The sequence below is a fragment of the Phaenicophaeus curvirostris genome, chromosome 1, assembly GCF_032191515.1.
Source record: "Phaenicophaeus curvirostris isolate KB17595 chromosome 1, BPBGC_Pcur_1.0, whole genome shotgun sequence".
Classification (NCBI taxonomy): Eukaryota; Metazoa; Chordata; class Aves; order Cuculiformes; family Cuculidae; genus Phaenicophaeus; species Phaenicophaeus curvirostris.
The window spans coordinates 94925714-94947529 of NC_091392.1; the positions used below are offsets into that span (position 1 = coordinate 94925714).

General features: G+C 38.1%; 1 protein-coding gene across 1 annotated transcript in view; it reads left to right on the forward strand.

The window, feature by feature from the left end:
- NECTIN3 (nectin cell adhesion molecule 3) overlaps window positions 1-21816 on the forward strand; it is a 221015-nt gene that overhangs the window by 126654 nt on the left and 72545 nt on the right. Inside the window, exon 2 of the mRNA XM_069852476.1 lies at window positions 17686-17877. Coding sequence (XP_069708577.1) covers window positions 17686-17877 — 192 coding nt within the window. The remainder of the gene's footprint in view (window positions 1-17685; window positions 17878-21816) is intronic.

A 21816-nucleotide genomic window follows, 5' to 3' on the forward strand; every position in this document is an offset into this window, starting at 1 on the left:
TTTAGGAGCCCAGCTGTAGGCAGCCAAGTCCAAAAAGTCTGGCCACAAAATCTACTGTTGGAGTCTGTGTGGCTGTATGCTTTAAGAGTTCAGAGCAAAGCTCTGGAGAAAAACACAATACAACACCTTTTTGTTTGCTGTTGAACTAGCTGGGCTGGCTTAGATGGTATTTTATGCATACATGATGCCACCACATTAGTGCGTGGGTGTGTAGCAAAACTCCGATTGTTCACAGTCCCTCTGAACAGCTGGGTCTCCTCTCACCCCTCACCAAGCCACCTTAAAACTTTGACTTGTTAAAAACCTAGGATGCATCTATTTCTGAGAAAACTAGTCACTACTGTGCTGTGGTTCAACCCCACCTGCTAGTCTCAGTTTAAAGGAGGCAATGCAGACCACTGAGCAATGACAGGTGGAGAAGACAAGCCTTGACCCAGTGTTTCCGGGTACAGAGCCCCATTCTCAACCCAGTCTGCTTCTCACATAGTTCTCATTTCCCTCTCCTCGTGTAAAGCCCATTGAGATGTGTCAGCAGGGAAGAGATAAACTTGTCCATAAAATGCAATGTGCCCTCTTGACTGCAAGATGGTCAAAATGACTTAATCACCACCCTTGCTTTGTATGGTGTCTAGCATAGGCAGACATGTTAGGGTGCAGGAGGAAGGAAAGAGGTGAAACAAAGTTTTCACCTGTTCGAAGTTTGTGCCACTGGAAAAACAATGTGTGACAAATCCTAGGATTGCTTACATAGCTTCTTTTTTATATACTCCCTTAAATATTCCTTTGTTTTTCTGTACATAGGTGAGGTACAAACACCTCAGAGAGAAAATTAAATGGTTATTTTGTTCCCTGAAATTCATTATATTTGCACTGTTCTCTGGAGAATAAAAGTTCTGGTAGGCATCCCTTCTAAGCAGAAGACAAAAGTCTTTTATAGTATTGAATCATTGACAAATTAAGTGAAAATATTTTAAAAAGCCCAAGAGAATGGAGGATGTATCATCTAATTCTTCTGAGACAAATGCAACTAATTTATTTTATCCCATTAAACTCTGGTTTGTTAAAAACCAAGGATGTGTCTATTTGTAAGATGATTTATGTTATCACTCCTTGTTGACTCATGACTTTTTCACATTATTGGCGCAAACCCCAAGTTGCAAAAAAGTTTGTGATGGTTTTTATGGCTGTTTCTAAGTTTTTTTCTGAAAGCAGTGTCCAGTACATCACTTTGTCATATTAGTCAGCCCCCAAATCATCCATGAACATCCATCACATTAAAGTCAACAGGAGGTGTGCTGAGAGATGAAAGCCAGAAAAAAAAAAAAAAAAATTGGACACTGGTAGACAAGGACCTACACAGACACTGTTATTCTCCGGCAAATTATGAGATCATAGCTTACTTGTAGGTTCCTAGCAACACTGAAAAGAACTCATGGGAGTTATGAAGCCAGTTGCAGAGCTGCTTTATTGAGCATGATGTATTTGATCAATGAAACGCTGGCAGCCTTCAATACTATGGAATACACTGGTGTTGCAGCATCTGGGCACACCTTCTTTAAAGGTCCAGATTAACATATTGCTTTTACATATCAGCATTTTAATATTTCTTGGGCTGGAGAAAGTGAAGAGCAGCAGAAAAAGAGAACAAAGAAGTCTGAAGAACAGATATAATTGTCCTGTAAATTACTGATAGAGGCTTTTGATAGACTCATTGTATCCACAAGTGCATTAAAAGCCATGATGAATATCCTTCAGTGTAACCAGCTGTAGGATGAATTTAAGTACCAGTTGAGCAGATGATTAGCCAGGAATCCCTGGATTAGCCCTGCCATTTACACGAGGCAATCCCTGAGGTCCACTTTGTAACTGTTTCTCATCATCCAAGGATTTCCTTTGGATTAATTAAAAGATTAATGTTTGAAATCCTTTGAATTTCCTTTCAGCAGCATGAGGAAGCAGTGAAGTTATTTGCCCAATTTAACATCTCCATTTTACTTCCCATCCTTATTTTAAAAGTGGTGATTTGGCAACAATGGATATTAATGACAGTTGTCCATCCTTCCCTGTTTTATCTGTGCTTTATCCCCATCTGCTGTTGTTATAATCATCTTTGTATTTAAATTTATGTAAGTACAGGTGCACATTGGACACTGTGTTGCTGTTCCTGACATGCAGCCTTTAAAACCCTCATTCCAGAGATGCTTCTTTTAAAATGCACAAGTGTGAACAACTTTCTTTTTACAAAGTCTTCCCTAGATACTTATATTCTACTCTCTCTCATAAATTTCTATCAGAGGATCTTTCAACAGTTAACTGCTTTAAAATCCTGCTATTGTCCATATCTGCCACAAATAGCTTAGGAAACTTTGAACCACAACCAGAGTCTTTTCACTGGATTATGCATTGCAAAAGGCTTTGAATTATTTTGTATGACTGGATCCCTTCTTTATAACAAGAAGATTATGGTATTAAACAATAAAGAATTTTTGCACTCATGAGGGTTCAGATCTTTTAATTAATTTGCTAAAAACTTCAGGATAGAAGGTTCTTGATAATTTTCTAGTGCACTTGATACCATAGTAACTGGTAAATTTCTGAATACTTTAAAAAATACTGTGCACAGCCCCTCTGTTACCCTAGGTAGCAAAACAAGTCCCACTCACTTATGTGCTTAGATACTGACTGCAGCATTGATGCTTGATAACTTGGCTACTAGGATTTTTTTAAAAAAAACAACTTGAAAATTGATACATTTTAGCACTAGTTATTTTTCTTTGTTACCGGCATTTACATATAGCTGGCTGTCTCGCAGTCTCCGTTTATTCATGGTTGTTTACCCATGGAGTGGGTAAATCAAGTGAAACTCACAGTGGTAGAAGAGGGTCCCCAGTGAGAAATCCATCACCTGGGAGGTTCTATAAGCACCAGACTGATGAAGTCTCGTTTTCTGTGAAGTGTTGTCTCATGGTTGACTGTCTTTGGCTTTTTCATTCTGAACTCAAGGTGAAATTTCTGCCATGGACAGAAATGAATCACACTCTCCACTGTGTGCATAGAAGCTTAAATGAATCATAGAATCATAGAATAACCAGGTTGGAAGAGACCCACCGGATCATCAAGTCCAACCATTCTTATCAAACACTAAACCATACCCCTTAGCACCTCTGTGCCTTAAACACCTCCAGGGAAGGTGAATCAACCACATCCCTGGGCAGCCTGTTGCAGGGCCCAATGACCCTTTCTGTGAAACATTTTTTCCTAATGTCCAGCCTAAATCTCCCCTGGCGGAGCTTGAGGCCATTCCCTCTTGTCCTGTCCCTTGTCACTTGGGAGAAGAGGCCAGCACCCTCCTCTCTACAACCTCCTTTCAGGTAGTTGTAGAGAGCAATAGGGTCTCCCCTCAGCCTCCTCTTCTCCAGGCTAAACAACCCCAGCTCTCTCAGCCGCTCCTCACAAGGCCTGTTCTCCAGCCCCTTCACCAGCTTGGTTGCTCTTCTCTGGACTCGCTCCAGAGCCTCAACATCTTTCTTGTGGTGAGGGGCCCAGAACTGAACACAGGATTCAAGGAGCGGTCTCACCAGTGCCGAGTACAGAGGGAGAATAACCTCCCTGGACCTGCTGGTCACACCGTTTCTGATACAAGCCAAGATGCCATTGGCCTTCTTGGCCACCTGGGCACACTGCTGGCTCATATTCAGTCGTTGTCAACCAACACCCCCAGGTCCCTCTCCTCCAGGCAGCTTTCTAGACAGACTTCTCCTAGTCTGTAGCACTGCATAGGGTTGTTGTGCCCCAAGTGCAGGACCCGGCATTTGGCCTTGTTAAACCTCATGCCATTGGACTCTGCCCAGTGGTCCAGCCTGTTCAGATCCCTTTGCAGAGCCTCCCTACCCTCCAGCAGATCCACACTTCCACCCAGCTTAGTGTCGTCCGCAAACTTGCTAAAATGGTAGCATAAAAAGCACAAAATGGGTCTTGCTCGCTTCTGTTACCACTTATTTTCTTTAATTTTGTAGGAATTGAGCTATCTTTTAAGCCTATCTCTCTCTATCAAAGATTATTGAAATTGGCTGACTACTTTAAATGTACTCAATGGAGGGAAAAATGCAGTGGGATTATATTATCCTGTTTCCATAGGAAACAGAGCTAAAAATTAAGTGGCGTATTTTATCCAAGTGGTGTAGATGAAATACGTTCCAGGAATATGACCCTGATGAGGTGAGGAATAGAAAGTGCTGGAGTTAGACCCGGTGCGAGTGAGGGGAGAGGAGGAATTCCACAATGGCCCATATAGGCAGGTTTGTATCCACCCACATGGCTAAGGGGAAGATTGCAGGTCTCTGAGGCTCAGGTGATCTTTGTGAGCCAAAGTTTCTGTCTTTTCCACATCACAAACTGTCAGAAGAGATATCAGAGGAAGAGTTAAAAGAGATCAAACAGGCAAATGAGGAATTGGTTGGGAGTGAATGCAATCAAGGACTGCTTATACAAAATGTGATTAGACTGGATAACTAGTAGTGGCAGGAAAAGATTTTTTTCACCAGGCATGAGACAGAATAAATGCAGTTGCCCTGCAAGAAAGCTGACTACTTCATTTATAACACCATTGATCTCCATTCATGACCCCTTGCCCCATAGGAGTTTTGGTCTGGTCTTCGCTTTAATGAATTTGACTCACACAGGACAGTAACCTGGAGAAATTTCTATTTACTTGTAGCAACTTGCTGTTACACTGGGCAATCTACATTGCCTCACAATGTCTTCTACTGTAATAGCCAGTGACCTTGGAATGATTTGAACTGTAAATAGCTTCTGGGGCTTATCAGACAAGGAACAGTGTGGAGAATAATAAAACTATTACTGTACTTGATACTCTGAGAACTCCAGGTTAGCCTCACCTCTACTGAGGCAACTACCTACCTTCTCATGAAAAACAAGAGCAGCTCCCTTGCCTGAGACAAGAATCCATGCTTTGGGAACAGATGGTGCTACTTCTTATGCCAAGCATTCTGCACTTCACTGTGTATTAAATTGGCCAGAGAAGACTGTAAGACCAGCTCTCAAATAAAACACATGAGCTGTGATTTGTGCACTGCTCACACTTAACCTCCATTTATTCACAGGACATTTTATGCTGTTAAGGAGTGGAATACACACACGACTGAGAATCAAATCCTCTGTGATTTTTTCCTCCAGCTGATTTGTTTTTAAATCTATTTCCATTTTGTTCCTGGATTCTTTTTTATTTAAATAATCTCTGGAATATCATGGCAATTGCTTTATTATGCCCCCAGTACAGATGGTGTCAGCGTCTAAAGCTGGTGGAGAGAAAGCACTACTGCTTTGACTTCATGTCTTTCTGGCGTCCCCTTGGGATCCCTCCTGTGACTTAGGTAGACATTCTTCATGATTTCTCCTAAAATAATGTCTTCAACACGAGCACGTCCACAGTTTCCAACAGAGTAGAAAGCAAACCTTGTAGCTTTCCCTCTACTCATCTCCTCAAAAGTAACCCAGTACGCTGGGACACCCCACATGTGTTACAACTATTTGGTGCTCTAAAGGAAGAAATTGAGACATTTAGATGCTCTGTATTTCTTAGGATTCAGCCTAGCTGCTACCATATTAATCTTCTCAATTTCAGTCACCTTGTCAGAACTGTAATATACCACAGCGTTACAATCCACCCAAAAAAAAGAGGTCAAACTGAGCTAATCTCTGTGAAGCTTCAGTTTTTTGAAAGAACAATTCCTGTTATTGATTTTGGCTATTTGATATTTTTCTGTTTTAGATACTGCTATGAAAGGAAAGTATGACCCAGAAACAGAAGTTTAAAGTACTTCACTAAGGCCTCAAGTACTAGACAAATGCAGTTATGCATAACCTGTAATCATAGTCTACAGGGGGGCCTACTCTATCTTCAGCTGTGAAAAACCACACACCGTGTTTCTTTGCAAATGCCTGCAATCGCAGTGGCAAGGCTCCTGAGAGAGGCGAGACAAACCACAGATGCTGCAGCTCCAGCCTGAGTGTTGATTGCCAAAAGATGGAAGCTGTTTAACAGACACTATGGCCTTTGACCACTTTTGTACTCACTTCCTAGGCTTCTCTTTTTTTTCCCCCCCTTTTTCCTTTTTTTCCTTTCTTTCCTTTAAATAAAAAGCAATTCTGCCTTACGTTGCATTAAATATTACATTTGTGTTTTCAGTTTGAAGCCTGATAACGAAACCCGTAACAAATAGACACATTTCTGGACAACTTAGTTCCTTAAGCAAAGGGATCCCAAGCCTACAAAGCTGAAAGTGGCTAAGCAAATGTTAAGTTGGAGAAGCTGTTTAGTGATCAAAGTCATATATTTACTAGCTGGTGGATGCTGCATAATCAAATAAGGTCTCTTACAGTTGGTTAGAAAATCACATTGGCAGGTGCATTTGAGGACCTGCAGAACAGGTTTATTTAAGACTCCACCGCCTCTGGAAACAGCACGCGGCAGTGGGAAGGGAACTAGCCTAGCCAGGAGGGAAGCAGTAGAAGCAGCAAGTGGAAGTCATGCTTAGTTCAGATTCATGACTATCCAGGAGACTTTGGGAAATCGACTGTTTTCTCCTTTTTTCAGGCTCTGACTAATGCAGAGACAGAGCATTGGACAACGTGTTTATTAAAAGGAAAAGCTATGTACTGAGATCCTGACATAGGCTTAGGCTTGCATGGTGAATCAAATGTTCCAAACAGGATAATCAGTTACTGTACAGTGGCAACGGGGGTGTCTCTTGCATAGGTGCTTGCACCAACATCTTTAGCTGGATCAGGAGAGATCTCTCAAACCGCTGTTTTGGTCAGTTCTTGCAATCCAGCTGGCCACAGTTCTAGCATACCTGTTATTTCCTCTACATTGAGAAAAGAAAGAATTGAGAGCATAACCTGGACTTCCATTATGCTGTAATTAAAAACATATTGACTCTTTCAATTCTTCGCAAGGCTGAAAGAAAACTCAAATTCGGTTTGATCTTTTTTTTTACTGGAAACACAATTTATTAGGATGAAGTTAACATCTTCACATTTGAGAATTACAGTAACCTATAAAATCTATTACTCTTGATACCCATATTTCATAATGGGTGCATTTCTAAAAAAAGCAATCCGGAAAATAGTCTGAAGAATGAAGGACAGTGGGGAGGAGAGGGAGAGGGAAGCAGGGAGAAGATAAGGGGGAAGATAGAAGTAAGAAGAGAGAAGGGTAAGGGAGAAGACGGAAGCAGGGAGAAGGGGGGGAGGGAGAGAAGGAAGGGGAGAGGAGGGAAAAGGAAAGGAGGGGAATGGAGAGCAAAAGACATTTGCTATATATTTCAATGTAGTATCATTTAAGAACAAAACTACACAGTTTCATACTGAAAGAGAATCTAAACTGACTTGACTAAATCAGTACCTAAATCCCTGACAGTACCTAAAACCCCAAATAGTAGAGCACCCACTGATCGATCCTGGTACTTTCTCTTCTTATGTGCTTGTATGTAAAACAATCATTAAAGGTTTTTATGGTAGTGCACTTACTTTTTTCTCTCCAAATGACATTTCCATGGTAATCTTTCTTATCTTCAAAGCTTTTATACTAGCTTTACAGGATTTCTACTATTCAACAGCAGTGTTCACCAAATGCTATCAACAATGCTATAACTCATCTGTAGATATTCCACTAAATGTTCTTTGTGACAGCCATCTTCTAACATGAGAAGAAACATGTAGTGACTGGGAAAATAACACGCATCTCTTCCCTTTGAACCAGATGCTGCAAACTCTTAAACAATTTCAACACTGACTGACTGACATAGTAATGTACAATACTTGGTTCCCTGTGGAAATCATCTGCAGTTTACAGAATCTGATAGCTTGTTTTAATATTAAAGTGGCTCAAGTAATAAAGATGTAGCCAAATAACACTCCATATTTCCAAATAATATGATTGCTTCTTATCAAAACAACATAAAATGTTTACTTTCAAAGCCTTAACAGGTATTCAGATAGCTTTGTCTTTTTACGTGAATGTTCATCAGAATATCCAGTAGCTTTCCTTGTAAATTAGTGATATTTTACCTTTGGTTAACAAGAAGTTATTAAAAAAGAAAAAATGCTGAACTCAAAATAAAAGCGAGACTAATTCCCTAGGGGAACACACATCAGTAAGAAGAATACTATGGCACTGGATGAAAAGATTCTTGATACAGTTCTTGGGTAGTAACTCCTCTCCATTCCTTCTTCCTGCAGCTGTCACCTTCTGTGCAGTGTGACGGTCTGTGTACTGTGTTTCATGAAGTTTCCCAGCTCATGACATAAGCTTCTTGTTTTCTCTTATTGATAACACCATATGATGTGATCTATGCACTTACTGAAAAAGAAAAATACTACAATGCTCATCTCACCTTAACTATCAGCAACATACAGCAACCATCACAGTCATACAAGAAAGAAAAACATTTGTCCAGAGATGACTTAATTACATTTAGCAATTGATTAAATCACTTTGAGTAACAAGATGAAGTTTACTGGAATGACCAAACATAGTATCAATAAAACACAGCAGACCTTACTGTGTATCTGAAAAGACACTTTTTATTATTTTAGTGTTTGTTTTCTATTCATAAACTTTTTCTTACAATCTGTTTGATGCTCAAGATTGATAGAAGTGAAGGAGATCAGTCTAAGCTAGTTATTTGTCTTAACCAACATTCTTTCACCAAGCTCTTAGTTTCTGCTTTTCTGTCCTTGTTATAACAAATGTCTTCACATCTGAAGTAATAAAATGCCATGCATTCCCATGGACAAAACCAGAGCTTAAAAAAAGCTCAGAAAAGATTTTGCACAGTTCACATGTCAAACTTGTACAAGCTCAAATTGCAACAGAAGACAAAGATCAGAAATTCCTAGAGGTCTGTACATATGCATTCACTAAAACGTCTGTAATTCTTAAGTAATATTGTACAATGCTGTACAGGCACAGAGGAAACAATGAGAAGTTTATAAAAGCCTCCTTTACTAGGAGTCTGAGAAGACAGAAACAAGCAAAGACAATGAGAAGCCTGCATGCAGATTCCACAGCTATTTCAGTCATGGGAATGCAAACATTGGTCAGTCATTTTTGAGTAACATGTAATGAAGTGACACATAACACAGAGACCTAGCACAAATCAGCATGGTATTATTAAACAGTACATGGATACTGGAAAAATTGAGAATTATATACAAATGTTACTAGGTGAAACTGAAATCTCAAATTATGTCAACATGATCTGCAGAAATAAATGTAAGTATGTATGTATGTGCAGCCTCCCTTCCCTTGACTTTTAGCACAGGAAAGCTTAAACCTGATTTTTTTTTTCTTATGCCCTTTTACTTGTACTTCTTCTTATACTGAGTCACTTTGTGCTCCCCCCGAATTCTCACAGAAAAGCAGAAAAGGAAGTTTCATCAAAAAATCCAGTGACATTAAACTGAATGGTGAACAGGAGTGATTTTCATCTTGCAAGGAACTTGCCTAAGAGGCATACTTTCCATAGGCACCAGTTCGGCAACATATTTCAAAAGGTAATCTATAATGTGTGTGTGTGATAGTGTCTTCTCCGTGACTGTATTGAGTTGAAGGAGTGCTTAAAAAATATGGTCTATTGTAGGGCTGAAGCCCTAGATCTCCCCAACATTTGCCAGGTTCCCAAATTTATGGCTCATAAGAGAGTTTTAAATAATGGAATCTTAAGCTTTGTCTCTGTTCTGGCCCTTGGGTGTTGGGCACCCCATCTTCCCTGCCGGCACGGCTGGATAAGGTAACCTGCTACAAACTCAAATGCTTCCATACCACAGGAAATACTGAAAATATTATTTGTGCTGCACACATGAGCTGCTTTGTACATTTCCTGGATCTCAGTGAATGGCAAGATAATGAAGTGTTTTTCTACAGAGTGCTTGAGTGGACTTATTCTGAAGTCCTGGACAGAACTGTGATATAAATGATGGTGATAGCAATGTAAATTACAGCCTGGATAGAACTTAAAATATCCAAGATAAAGATGATTATTTTTTATTGACAAAAAATATTTTAGTTTATTATTGACATGGCTTCAAAATTATATCAATGTGGTTTCGGAGGTATGATAAATATCAAGATTAACTCTAACACTGTGTCTGATGTCGGCAATGGCTTTATAGGTCTAGTTTTTTAGCACAATTGCGAAATGAACATAATGATTGAACTGCAATTCAGTATCTCATACATATCAGCATTAAGCCATACTAGACACTGAATTTCATTTTCAAAGTCGTAATTTTGTAAATGGCCACATACTATGTTACCATGAGAAACATAAATGTGACTTACAGTTTCGACATAGGTATTCTCCGTAACAATTCGGATTAAAACACTTTCTTATTTTCATTTATCATCACTGTGTAGAACTTTGCAATTCTGTATAGTAAGAAATAATTTTTAAAATTCAGGAGTTTTTTAATGAATATCAATAAAATAATAAATATTTTAGCTGCTATGCATGAGAAATAATGACCCAAATTGTATTGATGAAAATAAGCTTGTCAGATAATGCACGTAACAGAAGGATTTTAATATACCTCATCGTGATAGTTATTTAGCATGAATTCTAGGCAGAATGTGGCATCTGTTTAAACATCAGTATTCCCTCTCTGTTTTTTCTCGGGATTACCTTTTAGGTTTCAGAGTAAGCAGTGACCATAAGTAGTAATAGGACATAAAAAGTAGCTATAAAAACTCAGCTAAGATGTCATTCTGAGCCAGTATTCAATTAACTTTCAATCATGGTAACAGGAGGTCTTAAGTTGCCATACTCTCCAGACAAACCTATCCAAAGAACCCAAGCTTCTGGTCACCAGTGAACATATAAGTACCTAATAAATTAATTATAAGCACAAATATCAATATTCTGGTCAAATACTATTTTAGAAAAATAATTCTTTCCATTAAGTCTTCTCAAATTTGCCAGTGGGTTTTTAGTTTTCACTACCTGCTTTAAAATATCTCAACCATGACACCCTTTCCAACACCATAGTTTCAACTCTGTGAAGCTGATCTTATAACTTAGAAGATGACCACTGGGAAACTAGACACCTGTGAAACATCATCATTTTTTCTTGTTGACATGTTTTTAAACTATTATTTTGCTTTTTGCTATTCTCTTTTGTAGTTAGTTCTTCAACAGAAGATGGCTGCAGTTTATCAAAATATTAAGCCATAACATTGTTCATCTCAATATAAATCTTAATTGTGGTAAAATGGGAAAATATTCCCTTTCAGCAAATCCAGAAAAGATGTTAAAACAGTCAGTAAAGTCATTCAATACTGAATCACTACTGTTTGATATGGATACAAAATTTTCATAATATCCTGACAAGTGTTACATAGCTCAGGTTCAGGAACTACAACTCAGTGTCATGCCAGAAGTTTTTGTCTGGTACTAGGACAGAATCAGTAGCAGGTCAATAAAATGTTACTGCAATTGTATGTCAATGTGCATAGGTCTCCAAAATGCTAATCTCTTATGAATTTCATCCTCCAGCGGAACTAAATGGTTTGTCATGTAGATCAAAATATAGGGGTATGTTTTGTAAAATATTTCCCTAGTGAGGTGCCAGAAAACAGAGAAAAGACCATCCAGATTTCACATTTGAGATGGATGCCTCTGAAAGGAGAAAGTTTAGAGTGGAAAACGGGTTTGTTGCACCATTTTTATAATTAGCTAAGGACAAATTTCAAGGAAGTGTGATTTTAGACATGAATTTGTACACATGTATGATTATTTCCTCATACACACGGAGAGAATAGCAACATCACACACCATTTTACCAACATCTGAAGATACACAGTGAGCCTGACACCCATGAAGTTGTGTCATTTTAAAAGCTGCATATACATAGTTATATTTGGGATTCACGTCAGAGGAAACCTCAGCATGGAAAGAAGACTGGTAGTTATTAGAGCCTCCGAGGTGTCAACATCAGGCTTCAACAGCCAGCTCTTGTGTAGTCCATGAAACTGTTGGTCTTAATAGCCTCGCTGGATACTAATGGCATATATGGTCTAAAGGGAGAGCAAAATAAGAGAAAAAATTGACAGGAATCTAACTTCAGTTAAGTGGAAATAAGTAATCAAATCCAGAGCTTCAGAAAAGTAGGGTTAAAGCATTGCACATGCACCTGAGAACACAGGAGTCACTTCTGGCAATCAGTCGAGTTGGTACTCCACTACGGAGTTGCTCAAAGATTAGAAGCTGGGAACCAGATGCAATGAAATCCTGCACTTTCCCTTTTGCAGCTGTTCTGAGTCTGGGTTGGTTACATCCTTGGGGCCCACAACTGGCATTACAGCACAGTCAACAATGCATGTACCTAATAGTGACCAAAGAAGATTGTAACATAGTTAGTCAAAGAGTGTGCAATACATCTTCCCTTTAACTTACAAGGCACTTTGCTAGATTTCTGTTCAAGTATACTCACACACTTTTCAATATCCTTTCCACATCTGTGCAGAGGGCACCAAGCTTTTCTTTAGTCACATAAAGGCTGCATACAAAATGCATACTTAGTTCATTAGAAAAAGATATAAACTTCATATGACTTGTCTAAATTATCATGAGTCTTAGTCCAAAATATATTTGTAAGTTCTGGACTTCTCTTTCCCTCATTTATATCCCTATAATGCAAATGCCTATACCTAAGCCACTTAGCTCAGGCTTTCTAATTGTTCACAGTGAGAAGGAGACATTTTTAAGTGTATGTTCATCTACCCCACTTTAGGATGAGATGAATCAAATCACAGAAATGCCTTTGCATCCCTGCTGTCTATGAAAGAAATCCAGACTAGCAATAATTAATTGACTTTTCATCAGATTTTTAAATCGAAGAATGCCTTGTACAAGACACTTCCTCCAGGTGTCCATGGTGTCACCCTGAGCCTTGGAGTCTTTACGTACAATCCAGGTGACAATTTAGCAGCTTTAGTAGGGTTTTTCTTATCCTGTTGAGATTTTTTTTTTCCTGGAGGGTTATGTTGAAGGAGACACAACTCGCTACACTACTAAAATTTTTGAGAAGTTATCACCTGTTACATGACTTGAATGAAGCCATGTAATCTACTTTCAAGGGAGGCTGTCATAATATCCCAAAAGGAGCCCAGCCATTAAGATGCATATGCATTGCCAAGCACCTCTGCAAGGTTTCTTACTGGCAGATGGATACGCCGCAGGGATGCAGTCGATAGGTGGGCAAGCACAATTTTTCTAGCTCTGTGCTCTGTTTTGCCCCAGGAGGAAGAAGCTGTATAAACCATTCAAAAGCTGAAACCGGATCTGTTGTGTTGCTGAGGCACCATCCATTAATTAATCCAAGGATAGTGTCTAAGGCCTTCAGCTGACTGTGGAAATGGTCTGGAGCCAAAAGGAGAGAGGCATAAATGTATTTCATTTGCAAAAATCCGAAGCTGGTCCATAGAAGGTGCTACACTTTAGAACATATGAATTTATCATCCCCAGCTACAGCTGCAAATTCTGTGAATTACAGTAACCCTACATGGAGCTGAATAGTGCAAAAATCATTGTTCTATACTTTTTTTAAGTTAGTCCAGTGAATTTTACTCATATAAAATATCAGAAAGTTACACATTTCCAGCTACATAGATGTTTTAATATCAATAGTTGTCTACTCTGAATGAATCTGATTAACTGCCAGCTAAATTTTATACAAAGAGCAGCAAAGAAGTTCTTTTTGCTACCAGAAGAGCTGGTTTTGAATGTTCACATTCTTGTTTGAAGTGATCTACGGGTAGTCTGGAATCCTGTAACAGGAAGGATTTTGTAGAAAATAGCTGGCTGCCTGTTAGAGTAAAGAAGTAGCTGCAGCAGCAGTAAATCTCTGCCATACTTTTGCATAAAGGCATATCTAAGCAGGGAAACTAAGCACTATATTTTAGAAACATATGAGAAATGAAAGTGTCACAAGTGACAAAAAAAGGCTATTTCACCTGGGAAGGGAAACATATAAAATCAAAGGGGCCATGAAATTGGATTCTATGATACATTTCAAAATGGGGGAAAAAAACAGCAGATTAATGTTGTTTGTATATTTTCAGCAGTCCTGCAGTCACCTTGTGCTTAGCATTGGCCATGAAACGATGGCAGAATCAAACTTAGTAAATATTTATTTAGCTCCAAGGTATTAAGACTAATCCCCTCAGTTTTCCCCTCTGTTTTCCTTTCACACAAATGTAAAAAAGTTGGCACATGCAAACTTTAATTCACTAGTGATAACCCAAGGGGATATAAAGCCATTTCAACTTACAGAGGTACTTGCATAAGCATTTACGAAATCATTATATTTTTGCTGTAATATATGAGAAAAGGTTTAAACTTTGCAGTGTGGTGGCTTTTATGTTGGAACAGAGACCTCAACATTTCATGGGGAGAAATTTGTACTGAGGATTTCTGTGCTGCAAGCAGGAGCCAACAGACGCTTGGTGGGGTTTCACTGGATCAGCTTTACATCAGTTCAGAAAAAAATAAATGAAAGAACATGGTCTAAATCCTTTCTTTTTCTTTTGCATCAGCACAGCTTCTTTAATAGTTAACACTTGTACACTCTGGAATCGTGCCATGCATCTTAACTTTTCTTTGCCCAATTTATGAGGTATGCATGTTGCACTTCCATGCCAAAGCTCTGAAGTGGAGCTCTGGTGTGTTTCAAATATGTCTTCCAGATATCCACTTGTGAGTGCAACAAGCTTTCTGCTCCTGTAGTTGTCCCATTCTGCTATTTCAGCAGACCTGTAAGACTTGTGGAAATAAAGCAAGCCCACTCCTTTCCTTATATCTATCTATACAGGAGGTACTTAATCCAGTCTTCCAATGAGCTCTGTGGGCTCCTGATGAGGTCCTTACAGATTTTCCCTGCAAAGCTGCCTCATAATACCCTGTAGCTCTTTAAAAAGATGGAGTGAATTAAGCCAGGCCTCTTCAGAGCCCAGGTTCTCAGAACCTAGTTAAGTTAATCACGCATTTACAAGTGCTGTAGCCACCTTCACTTCATTGTGTTACCTGAGAACACAAAAACCCAATATTAATCTCATTGTGACACAGTTATATGGGGTTTTCCATCCAAAATGTAACCAGATCTAAATTGATGTGCATACACCGAGTTATTGACATCAACAGTCATTACTAATGCAGCAAAATAAATTATGATTCTTTTTAGTTAAATAATTACAATAAAAATAAGGTGAAAGAATCTTATGCTACGCTGGAATCTAAATGGACTTTTTCTGTGTATTTTTCATTAAAATGTTGCATTTTGTTCTCAGATTAGGTACCTCTAATTATTTTGTCTTTAAAAAACACAGACCACTCGTCAATGAAAAATGTTGTTTGAAAAGAAAAGCCAAAATGATTCATTTAAAAATGTCAAAATAAGCAGTTGGTGTTTCTGAAATGAAACATTTCAGGTCTTTTTATACTGCTTCCATATTTTTTCAGTCGTAATTATTTGCCAAATTACTCTCATTGGTGTGAACAATTTTGGTCACTTTAGAACCATACTTTTAGTGACTTTTTCAGTAATTGGAAAAAAAAAATTATCCATCCCTGCTGTTATAACAATAAAGGATGTAAAATTATTCACTGTAAAATGGAGCAGGAACAATAGACACAGTCATGACAGCTGAATAAGAAACAGTATTTCTGTTTCATGAAAGTAATCCAGTAGGCGTTTTCCGAGCCATCTACACTTAACAGTAGTAAGTGCTCTATAGATATATCTAAAATGAGGCCTTCCAGCACCTCACACAAAACATCTCTTCATCCTCCAAGTTGAGGTTCCTCTCTTGCCTGAGTTAGATTCTGCATTTGGGTCTCCAATTGGATATCAGCATTTTGGTGACTTTTTTCCTTACCAGTCCTTATGCCATCTTCCCTATCAAAGATATGCAATGCAGTAAACATAATTCAGTAAAGAGGGTTTTAAATGTTTCAGCTAATTTTCAGTCTTCTCACTCGCACCAGAAATTCCAGCTCTTTTTTAAACGGCTGATAGTGTCTTGTGAGTAAGTCTGATTTAAATTCACTTACGTCTTCTGATTAAAAAATAGTTTTGATGAAATTTCCCAACTCACTGTAATCAAGTCAGATTAGGGCTTCTATATTGCTAAAGTTCACTCACTGAACTCTACATGTATCAGGGATATTGCTTTGGTCACATCAGCCATGTAAAATAAAGTATATGCGTAAGTCTTTGAAGGATCAGGTCGCTCAGAAGACAAGTTGCATCTAATACACCTATTTAGATAAATATATCCATAGACAGGTAGATATATGCTACAAATTACAGTGATGACTGGGATACAAAAATAATTCTAGTTTGCTTATAAAACAAGAAATGTTCCTCTAGTAACATTTAACTAGAAAACCATAAATTACTGTATGTCTTCTGCCTCTGAGTCCTTAACTCTTAAAATACATACTTATGTATTACTGGTCAGGGACATAGAAAGATTTAATGGCATAAACTGCTGCCTGTAATGCACTGAAATTAAGGACTACAGCTTTTCTCCTCCTGGAAAGGAGCTGCGGAGTACATAATTTATACTATTTTCCACACATATGAGAGAGTGCAAAGTCTTTTCTTTGTCAACCGAACAGGCAGCGACATCACCAAAATCACCTTTTCTTCTCATACAACATACCAGAATGCCAAGACCCCAGTTCTTATGCAGCATTCACATCCTTTTACAAGTGAAATTGTTTGTCTCACATAAGCTGGTTTCCTTCCTTATTTATAAGATTATTAATATTAACAATAAGAATATAAGTAATTCTGATTTTGGAGAAGCTTTTTTATTCATCTGTCTTTCTAAGAGCATATGACCTTGATGAAGGCTTCGTATGGGAAACTGAAGTGATATTACCAACACAAGATGCAGCTAAAAATGGCTGTCAGAGTTTCGACTGAGTATTTTAGATGAATGTCAGCCAAGGATCCATGGAAAATTTGACAATAATTTGTGATACATTTTGTGCTATTGAAGCGTGACTATTTGCTATCCTGGTGAAAATGCTCTTGCTTCCTTATTGAAATTCTACATAGTTTGGGGGGCTAATTTTTATGTCGGCATTTATTCTTGAACACTCCCTCTCCTTGAAAAAATCTGTTAGAATAACTGCTTGTATAACCTTAACTATTTATGGAGTTTAGTTAAACTCCATGCTGGTAAAATCTTTCTAAATAAAGCATTGTACCATTATTCAGCTTGTGGAAAACCATCGTTTTCTTAAATGCTCAAAAGAGTCAGATATGAGCTAGCAGGAGTTAAGAATAATCAGGACTATGTTATTTCTCTGTATTTCCTATTTTTTTTATTGTGACTTTCATTCAACTGATTGCAAGCAGAGGAAAAATACAACTTTTAGATTAAAGAAGCTCTAAAACTAACATAATATGGACATTTTAGCTTGAAATGATTAATTTAAATCTCCAGCCTACACAAGGCTAACAGCAGAAATCTAGAGCCGAAATGTGGAGTCTTCTCTGAAAATGCAGCTCATGAACTGGATGTTGCCCTTCCTGGACCATGTGAAGTCATTTACACCACCAAATTATAAATATTAACTTTTTGTGTTCATGTAGCTATAAACAGGTAACAAATAAAGAGACTAGCAGAGAAATCATGCAGTTCCACAAGCTTGCTTATAGCCCTGCTGAAGCATGTGATAATGGGCCTGACAGCTTTCAATGCCCCAAAAGTGAATACAGCCACCATTGTGATGGTTCACGACTGGGCAACTCCAAGAGAAAAATCCGAAAAACAGGATTTGGCAGGTTGGCATCATTCTTTATGCTCATCAAGTTGTTTATAGAGCTTAGCCGAAGCAAAAAGTGAAACAGGATAGCAGCTGGTGCAAGAAGATCCTTAAACAACATTTGATAGACAATGTATGTGAGAGAAAGCATGGCTTTTTTGTTGAGGGAGGGAGAACAAAGACCTCAATTTATTCTTCTACCTATTAGACCTAGGATTACCACAGAAAACAAAGAAATAATGGCATTGTTCCTTCCAAGTGCAAAGCGTGACTGCCTGTGTTTCATTCTGCTCTATTCCTTCCACAGATTAAAGCCCAAGAGTTACAACTATGTTTTCACACCAAAATATAGATACATTAATAAATCAGCAAATAAAAATTATCATCTGCTGCAGGGCAGATGTTAACAAAACACTTGTAGTACAGAAGTAATACTGATATATAAAACATTTGCAAGCAACTCTAGGATTGGCAACAGTCAAAAGCCAAGAGGTTCCTATTTAATGCTGGTACTTTTCTCTAATTCAGATGTATTAAAAAAAGAGACACCATATGCTCAGGGGTGGGAACGGGGTGGATATACCAAAGCACATTATATAGAAACTATTATAAAATCTCTGTTGAAGAATTGATCCCAGATGATGTGTTGTTGAATGCATTTGGATGTAAATGAGCTGACAAAAAATAGATAATTAAATATATAATTAGGCCTTAGAGCTTGCTGTGTAAGGATAGTATTGAGGATGCAAGTAATTTTACTTTAGCAAGTGTGAGTTTTTTACTTTAGCAAGTGTGAGTTTGTGGGTAGGAGAAAAATATTTTACAGCCTTTGCTTCTCAAGGTACTTACACGTACATGCAACAGAGAGCAAGTTCTCTTTCTTTTAATTGGGTTCTACTCCAAGTTACACGTGTGATTTACCAGTTAAGCCTCTATTCTTCCTTGACTGTGTCTGCTAAAGGATGACATTGGAAGAGTGACAGGTGTTTCAGTATTGTATATGTCACATAAAATACTCCTTTAAATTGATTTGTTTTATGTAAGATGAAAAGAGGACTTTTGTATTTCCATTGCAGGGTGGCCTGTTTTTGGATTACTTAATCCTCTCTGAGGGGATTACTATAAATTAGGGGGAAAAATTCTCAGGCCCTGTGAACCCTTAAATAAGGTGTACCCTCACTCCCCTCCACCCCAACAAAAATAATATTACTCCAAACTTCGTTTCTGCAGAATCTAAAAACATCTGTGAGTTTGAGACAGTTTCCAGCAAATAGCAGAGAGTCTCATTCTGGAGGACTGAAACAACGAAACAGGAAATATTTCCAAAATGAAACATTGATACCTCACATTTTAAATTATGCTTTTGTTTAAAAGCTGACCTAATTTGAAGGGGTCAGAAATATTTATAAAAGCCAAAAACCGAGCAATACTTATATATTTTTTTTTGGCACAAATGAAATTACATTTTTCCAATATTTTGGCCGGAAGATCAAAGTAAAATAAAATCCACTATTCATGTGCCCTTAATCTACACAGATTCTTTCCTTGTTATGTAACAATTTTGATCATGAGGTTATTTCTAGGTAAAACAGTTACATAATTGCAATTTCAATATAGTTATTATCAATAACAGCACTCTTTTTCCTTAGAGGAGTAAGGGTATTCATTTCTTTATAAATGCAGCTTTCTCTTGTATATGGTAATAGTTGAAGTAGTGAAAGGTGTTTACATAGATGAAGACTTCAACTTCAGTAACGCTTTCCATGTGCATCAGTGTATTTCTCTTCATATAAAAACACACCTTGGCACAGGGCAATGAATGCTCAGGTTAAGACAGAACTTTACAGGTTTTCTGTATGCTTCTAACAGCACCTATTAAAAAGCTGTATAGAAATGAAGCACTCTTTGTGCACAAAGATTTGGTTTTAATGTTTAATAAGGTTCCTGCAGTTTACAAAATTTTTTTCAAAGGATCAAAAGCATGTAGGTGCATTCTTGGCTACCCTTTTCAGGCGAAAAGTAGAAGGGCAAATTCTGAATTCAATTATACACGTAAAAATATAAAAACAGTGGTCTAAAATTAATATGCATTCTTCTTTGCCACTCAAAGTTTTAAAAGCCTTATTCTGTAAGTGACTTAAAATGTGCTCAAAAATCCTAGAGACTGAAACCTTCATTTAGTTTCAGGCTGACAAAAATTTTTAAAGATATTAAAAAATGCAATAATAGAAACTGTAATGTAGCAGAAACCTACAGGAATAATAAGGAGATCTTTTCTTAGTGAACCACGGCATGTTTCAAGCTTACGCTGTTTTTTTTTTTAATTTGCAGAAGTTAATATGGTTTCAAGTACAAATGGTGACGTAAGCAGCAGGAATATAACATGTTACTGCAGTTATCTTGCATCTTTACCCTGATGCATCTTTCATATATTGCATATCCAAGCAGTATCCCTAAGACACAGGCAGGCATGATCTTTGGGTTTGTGCATTCTGCTCATTGTACTGTGTAAAACCTGATGCATTTAACAAACAACTTGCTGAGGAAAAGACAGTGGAAAAGAAGAATAGTCAAGTCATAAGATTACACCATTTACTTTAGTTAAAATCTCGCTGAGATGCGCTCATTTCTAAGGATAAGAGTAAGCACTTTCAAGGAAAACGAAAAGACTAAGGGAGGAGCAGTTGAGAAGATGAAGAGAGTAAGTCTGAGAATAAAAAACAGCAAGTTCCTCTGGGGAATTCTAAACCTGTTTCTTCTCCCATAATTCAGTGAAGCTGGTGTAGCAGTGCTGAGATCGAAAATGAATAAAGGTCCCTATTAAAATGAATGTTAAACTCCCTTCTCCTTGAATCGAGAAATAACCTCTTGCTGGGGCTGTGATCATGTCAGTGAATTGGGAAAATGAAAATATCATTGTGAAACATAGGTATAAACTATAAAAATGTGACCTCATTGGTATATGTTTGGGTTTTTTTTTCCCTGAAGTCATCTTTCTTCTTTTTGATCCTGTAGAAAAGCAGATTTATTTGCATTTTGTTTAGTCTTGAGAGAAACAACTACCAGGACAGCAAGAATCCTCTTACAGGAGTTAACGGAGAAGTATCCCTCTTCCACCACTATACCACACAGAGGCTGGATGAAGTGGCAGGTCAGTGTCTCTCTCTACGGCAGGGAAATCAGCCAGAGTGTGGAGGTGTGCCTGAGTGCATCTTTTTGGCCACTAGAGAGAGGCCACTTACCTTGGGCAGGAGAGGGATGTCCAATTAGCATCTAAGCGGAGTGTCTACACCCTCGGCTTCTGGCTAATAGTTTTGGCTAGGGAGCAGCCCAAAGGGAAGTGACGTGAAAAGAGAGATTTAGCATCCTCTCTCTGCTACACCACCTACTCCCCAGCTATAGATCCAGATACAGTCCTTCGGGTTACTTCCTCTCTTTCCAGCTGTACTACTGTACTCACGGTAAGAGCCCTCCCTTGCTTGTCTCTCTTTCCCCACTTCTCCACTTGTTTCCTTCACTTTTCTGTCTCTCACCTTCCTGTGCTCTCTTTCTGCTCATCTTAACTGTCTAATGCTTGTACCTAGAAAGGAGCGTGGTAGTTTTACCACAAAAGTACAAAACAAGCAAACTGTGTCCATACAGACACATACAAATCAAGAGTGTTTTGTACTAATTAATATAAAATATCACAATTCAATATAAGTATACATAAAGAGAGAGAAAGGCAAGAAAACAGGCATACAGGAGAGCTAGAAACTACAGTAAGGGGAAGCAGAGCAGAAAGAAAACAGAGGAAGCATTGTTTTGCAAATATTCTTGTGAGAGTGATCCTGAAGTTTCCTGTCCTCTTTCTCAATGACGTAAGTGGCAACCAGAGAGATCTAACTGGAAGCTGTATCATTTCCTCACCTATTATTTTGTCAGAAATGCATGAGGAATTTACTTAGTTGGCTGGGAG